Source organism: Phaethon aethereus (assembly GCF_964289735.1).
Source record: "Phaethon aethereus genome assembly, chromosome: 1".
NCBI classification, from domain to species: domain Eukaryota; kingdom Metazoa; phylum Chordata; class Aves; order Phaethontiformes; family Phaethontidae; genus Phaethon; species Phaethon aethereus.
The window spans coordinates 211,299,214-211,305,740 of NC_138575.1; the positions used below are offsets into that span (position 1 = coordinate 211,299,214).

Here is a 6,527-nt window from a genome sequence, read left to right on the forward strand (position 1 = left end):
GTGGATGGAAAGGCTGCGTGGAGAACCAAGGTCTCTGGAGGCCCCGACTAGAGCTCTGTGCACAAGTATTCCTGTTTGTAAATCTGTCCCAAGCTCCCACTGAAATGCTTTTTAAAATTCCCATTTAGCTGTGTTTCTAAGCTGGCTATATCACCTTAGAAAATGGTGACCTTACTGATGCTACTCTGGCAATGGCCAGAAATTTGAGCTGCAGGAAAGAAAATTCCCTGATCAAAATGTGGTATTTCACCTTGAGGTGAAAAGACATTACGGAGTAATGACAAAAAAAAAAAATCTCTGTGGCATGGGGTAGCCTAAAGCAAGACTTGTCCTTTATTAAGTAGTACCCAGGGTTTGTGTAACAGTATTATGTGCAGTTCAATCGTTTATTAAAAAAAAAACAAACAAAAACATTTGCACGGTTTCAAAGGTAGGAAATGACATGTTGCTTAGACTCCACTTCAATTAAGGTTAGAAGCGAGAACAGTATTACTTGAACCAACTTGTTGGTCCTGGACTCCCCACGCTGCCTGGGGCGGGACACCAAGTTTCCTTCTGCTCTGTCAGGAGCTGCCGTCTCCTTGCGGTGGCCATCTGCTCAGCCGTGGTGAAGTTCAAGTTGCACGAGGTAAGGGAGGATGAAAGCATCATGTGTAGGAGACCTTGCACAGCTGCTCCGGGCTGCCCCGCGCCGCTGAATCCCTTCTGCTGGGAGCACGGGAGCAGAGCGCTCCATGCCTCTGGCCTGGGGCTTCGGCAGCACTGTGAGGAACAATCCTCCTTCACTGGTGGGAAGAAGGATGGTCTTCATCATGAGGCTGGGGAGTGCTCCTGTTTCGGCGACCGCTCAGCACTGAGCACTGGTTACCCAGTAACCAGCCCCTTGGGTCACCGCCGCCTCCTCTTTCCATCCTTTCCATCGCTTGGATCCGACTCTTCTGAAGTAATCAGGCCAGCAGCAAAAATAAGTAACAAGTTGGTTTTAGTTCTTTTTGACTCTGATGCTGGTGTGTCCCAGTGACTGGAACTGCTGGTTTGGGGGCCTTTTAACACTAAAATAATCTGAAGAGTATTGTCTGTTTAGGTATCTTGTGTCCTTTTCCCTACTGCTGGCAGGCGATTGGAATACAGCGTGTCCTGATTGTCTGCTGGTTCGTTGTTTGGTTTTATTTTTAATGTCTCAGTAACATCCATGGGCCTGGGGGAAAACTTAAGTGATAAAAATTAATTCTTGTCAGATGGATTGGTTGAATTTCAAGATGTTTTTCTGTTCCAGAAATGTTACAGTGTGAGTAGCAGGATCATGAGGCCAGGTTAATCCAAATTGGCTTGCAAGCACTTGTAACTTTGGATTTGGAGAAAAATCATTCAGCTTAACATGGCTAATATGTTCATGCTGTAAGATTGGTGATAATAAGTTCTGCAGACAACTAGGCGTGCAATTACACTAAGTACAGGTAACGAAATCTTTTGTGCATGTGTTGCATGTAGAAGATGATGCAGAATTGCATCACTTGGCAAGTGCTGGTGTAGCCGCAGTCAGGGCTGCTGTTCCTGGCTCGCAGGAATAGCCATGTGTGGTGTGAGGAGCTTTTAATTGCAGATTACTAATGGTCAGGGTTAATTTTACAAAAAAAGACTGCGGATTGCCATAAATTCTGGTTTGGAGATTGTTGATATGTTTTGAAGGCTACCAGACCTCACACATTTTATTACAGCCTTCTGATACAAAATTACCTCTGCTTAACTGTAGTTGACTTGCTTTAAGGTGCTGGCAAATGCTTCAGCACTGGTGTGAGTGACCTCAGCAAATCCGCTGATCTATGCTCCTAGGTTTTGAAGCTAGCTCTGCAAAACAGTTCAGAGTAACTTAACCCAGAAGGGCTCATTCTTCATGCTATGAAAAGCACTTTTATATATAAAAAGCAATTTGGATGATGGGCAAGGAGGAATGTAATTGCTCTAGACATCAAGCCAGGGTGCTGAAATTGTGAATTTTTATTATGTTGAAGAACAACGTCCTCACGTTTGTCTTCAGTAGCTTGAACTTTTTAATGGTTTGTTCTGCTTGAAACCTTAGCTTTTCAGTGTCAAGTTGGAGCACTGCTGTGTCAGAGGGAAGAGGTAGTCTCTGTGAAATGGATGTTTCAAACAACTATACCAAGCCAACGTTCCTTTTCTTGATTTGGCAATCAAGATGGGTTCTTTCTAGCCAGCAGGTTCCTGCTTTTGAGGGTAACTTTGCTATAGTGAACTTTAAAGGAAAAAAAAAATCTCATTACCCCATGCCATTTTATTATCAAATTTTAAATTGTGAAATGCATAAAAAAGGAAGGTGAAGTTACAGGCTCTGTTGGCTAGTGCCATACTGTTGTGGATTATGAATATTCCACTGTTAATCCCTTCTATGCTATTCCTACAAATGTCCCAGCTGAGGGAGTTGCCGACTCTCCAGTAACAGCAGTAGTTGAACTGCTTGGTGATCATTTGCAGCCTTGGCAGATGCTTGGGCCAGGTTGAGCAGTTAATAGAAACGGGAAGCAGCCGTAGGAGGATGCGTACAGCCTGGGGCAGCGAGCCCTCTCCCTTTGTGGGAGACTAGGAATGGAGAGGAGGCTCTCAGTTTCCATTTGAGGAGAAAAGGTGAGTTTCCAGTTCTGCAGTGTGAGGTTAGCTGACCCAGCTGAAGTTGGAGTTCCCACACTACTGGAGTACCTGTGGGACATCACTTTCTCATTTCCCTTCTGATAGCGATTTGCTCTGAGATGTTTTCCATGGGGAGTGCTAACTAGGCTGTTAATTACACCCATCCCAATGCTGCATTCTTTCCTTCCTCTCTTTGCTTGAGTGCAGCCTTCCCAGCGCACAAGCAGGGTGATTACTGGCTGAAGGAGGACGTAGCTCAGTAACGTGAGATAATTTGTTCTTGTACACCACAGGGAACGAGACCCTGACGTTGTAATCCCGGCCCTGGCACTGACTTGCTGTACTTCATGTATCTGTTTCTTCTTTTCCATAAACGTCCGGTGAAGTCCATGGGTGGCTGGTAAGAGGCTCGGCGGTGGCCCTCTTACTCTGCCTGCGCAACAGGAGCCGTAGCATTTTGTCTTGCGCAACTGTGCACTGGATTTTAAGTGCTGTTTCATACCAACACGAACGTAGCAGCATGTACAACATCCTGGACCTTTCCTGTGGGCGAGTGCTGTCTCTTGCAGCAACTGTCTAATACTGGCAGTCGCGTCTGGGCTCCTAGTGGCAGCAGGAGCCTGGTGGCAACTTGGAGAGATTCACTGCTTCCATTTTATGGTTCGATCACGATGAACCCTAAGGCTCATTTCTCTGAAAACTGCGGCCCGGTTTCTGTGCAAGTCCATCTCTGACGGTAACCAAGCCAAGTAACCCAATATGCTGGAAATGTGTTTGGAGATTGATGCCAGATTCCCAAACTAGAGAGCATCAGCTTGCAATTCAAGTGTTGCTGACATTTGTGGGAAGGCTTTCTGTTCTAAGCCGTCAGATGTTAGCTAGTGTATGTAATTAACTTGGTATAATTCTGCTTCAGAATGAAATATTCATTCAAAAGAGACTTAGAAAAACATCCTGATGTTTTTAATGTCTGGGCAGCAAGCGATGCGGCGTAGAGCAAGGCATACATTCGTTGTTAGAGAGGCTGGTTTCATGGCAACTCCTGTTTGTTTCTATGGTATACACAAAGTCCCAAAGGCTTTTACTGTCGATCACTTCTCGGGTCTCGTGAGTAATCTGGATACAAAACCCACTGACATACATTAACAGGGGAGACAGAAAACAGTATGAAGATACTATAGCCTGAAATGCTTTGGTTGTCTAATTATCCCAAAGGGCAAATGTAAAACTTTATTTTGCGTAGTAGTTTTTCTAAAGTTTGTAATAAAGCTTGTGACCAGAGAAGGAGAATGAAATAGAAATGGAAGGGGTAAACCAGAGATTTCTTTTGCCCCAGAGGAAATTAAAGAGTTAGAGAAGTGATAAACAACAAAACCAAACCAGAAATCCATACCTTGCAGAAGGTGGAATACTGAAGACTCTGCCTTGAATCAGTAGGAGAATTGAAGATTTGCTGAGAAGAAACAGTTGCGAAAGTTTAGAAATGAAGCAGTCCCATTTGATTAAAAGACTGGAACAGGGTGTGGTGTGTAGTTGCTCCCTCCAATTCCAATTTACCTCCCCGTTCTGAAGTTCACTGACCCCTTCTGGTCTCTCTGAATCTGTTATGTATTTTGATTCTAATGCTGCAGCTTGCAGAAGGAATTGGTTCTTTCTAAGACTTGAGCTTTATTATCCCCATCACCAAAATTCCCCTTTTTGCGCTTTATCGAAAATGAAATGAAGTGTTTGCCTCAGAGTCCAGGTTGAATTTCCAAAGCTTATCGTCAGAAGAAACAACTGCTTGAAAGGTGTGTGTGCATGGGGTGCAGAATCCGTGAATCCAGCTGAATGCAGAGATCCTGTCACGCTTGATGGTTTGGTTTTTTTAGATTGTATCGAGGAAGGACCATGTGAAGACAGAAATAGTGACACATTGATTTGCAGTTGGTTTCCCAGTACTGCACGGTTGCTCTGATAGTCTGGTCACTTCCATGAGTTTGAGTTAGTAGAGTTACTCCACATTTTACCCTAATTGATGCAATATGTCACGAACCCAATTGGCTGGGTGGGATTCACAGCAGGCAGGTTGCTGCTGTTAGGAGAAGGGATGAAAATGCCTTTGTAGTCACACGTAACCTATAGGTGAGAATTCGTGGTTTGTACATGAGTGTTTTAGTTCGGTTTTGCTTCTGTGGTCAGGCTGACAAATCAGGATGAGTGCTAACACCGACAGAAAGCATCGCAATTCCAGTGAAAACCTCTTCTTTTTTTTAAAAAGTCATCGTAAGACAACTTGTAACATTGACCAGAGATGACACATCAAGAGGAAATCGTGTCTGTGTGAACTGAGCGAGCTTTGCAGCTTTGCTTGTTGACACACACTCCTGATATACACGCTAAAATAATCTTTATATTTTGATATAAAGAAAAGGGAAATAAGAGGCAGTTACATTAACCCATTAATTTCTTCATCTATTCCGAGTATGTAAGGGAGTGGTGGAAAAACATCAGTTCATAGCTGACTTTCAATTCAACTCAATATTGGACACCAGTAATTGTTACCCTCCAAATTTGTATTGAGATACATCTGGCTTGTATCCAGCTATTGTGCCGCTGCAGAAATGGGGGACGTGGCAAAGAGGAATACGGCCAAACAGTTGGCGTCCTCCCTCCCCTGGCGCAGTCTGTAGGCACCTTAGGGGCAAAAAAACCCTTAGGGTATGGGAATACTAAGCACCTACTAATTCTCCATAGTTCAGAGAGGCTTTATATCGTGCTGTGTTTTTTATAATCTCACTTCATAGATACTTCTGCTTTTAAAAATTGGTGTAGTAGATGCTTCAGAGCAACTACTAGAGTGAATGACTGCTTGTCTACAGTGGTGATTTATAAGCAGGCTCGTTATCGTTTGGCATCTTTTTCTTATAAAAATGACAGCGGTAGTAAGAGTGACAGCCCTGAGTCATGTTACAATTTAGACTTGCTTCTATGGCAGCAGACCCAGAAGGGCAACTTAAGCAGCTCTTTCCCCACATTTCTTCCTGTTAGAATACCCAATGTTCCAATGAACACTGGTGTGGATGATAAACACGTAATGCTTTTCCATGTGGTGGGGTGCATGCTTGCCTGTCCTCGTTCCGCAGGTTTGCGGGGAGCCACAGACCTTCCGTTGGGAGCCTGCTGCTGTTAGAAGGGGCAGCTGGTGCTCTGCGTTGATGCAAGACTAATTTGTATTATTTTCATTAAGTCTTTAGTCGTGTTCTCGTTTGCCTCGGAGGATAAAATGTATGGTGCTGGGCTTTGTTTCTGGCTTAACAGAGTGTGAGTTCAGTGCTCTTGGACAAATACGTGCACTGTGATGAACTGTGGTGGTTCTTTATGGGCAAATTGTTGTGGATGAGCTGAGCAAGCGCACTGCGATTCTGTTTCCTTGAAAGAAGCTTGCATATGTATTGGTACCAGTTGGATAAAAGACTTACCAAGTGGAGCTGCAGGTAGTTTTAGTAACTAGAATATGTGTAGATCTTGCTCAAAAGAATTGTTTCTTTCCTTCTCTTGTAGTTCTCACACAGCCAACTGCTTGAAGAAGGAATTCTTCAACCCTTCAAACTTCAAAACCCTTTAATTCTTCAACTTCTTTCAAAAAACCTTGGACTATTTTCTGCTGCTCAACTCACTTCGCTCCCCGATATCGGTGAACAAAAGATCCTAAGAGGAGGATGAGGCAGCTAAGAGGGAAACCCAAAAAAGAGACCTCCAAAGATAAAAAGGAGAGAAAACAGGCAATGCAAGAGGCCCGGCAACAAATCACCACCGTCGTGCTTCCCACGCTGGCTGTTGTAGTACTGCTGATTGTTGTATTTGTTTATGTAGCAACTCGTCCAAACACAACTGAATGA

The 6,527-nt window shown here is 43.9% G+C and overlaps 1 protein-coding gene across 1 annotated transcript; it reads left to right on the forward strand.

Moving 5' to 3' along the window:
• Window positions 1-6,347: 6,347 nt before the first annotated feature.
• Window positions 6,348-6,527, forward strand: SMCO4 (single-pass membrane protein with coiled-coil domains 4; the record flags this gene model as incomplete). Its single annotated transcript, XM_082007193.1, has 1 exon — window positions 6,348-6,527. The coding sequence occupies one exon, from the start codon at window positions 6,348-6,350 to the stop codon at window positions 6,525-6,527; it is 180 nt and encodes a 59-aa protein (XP_081863319.1).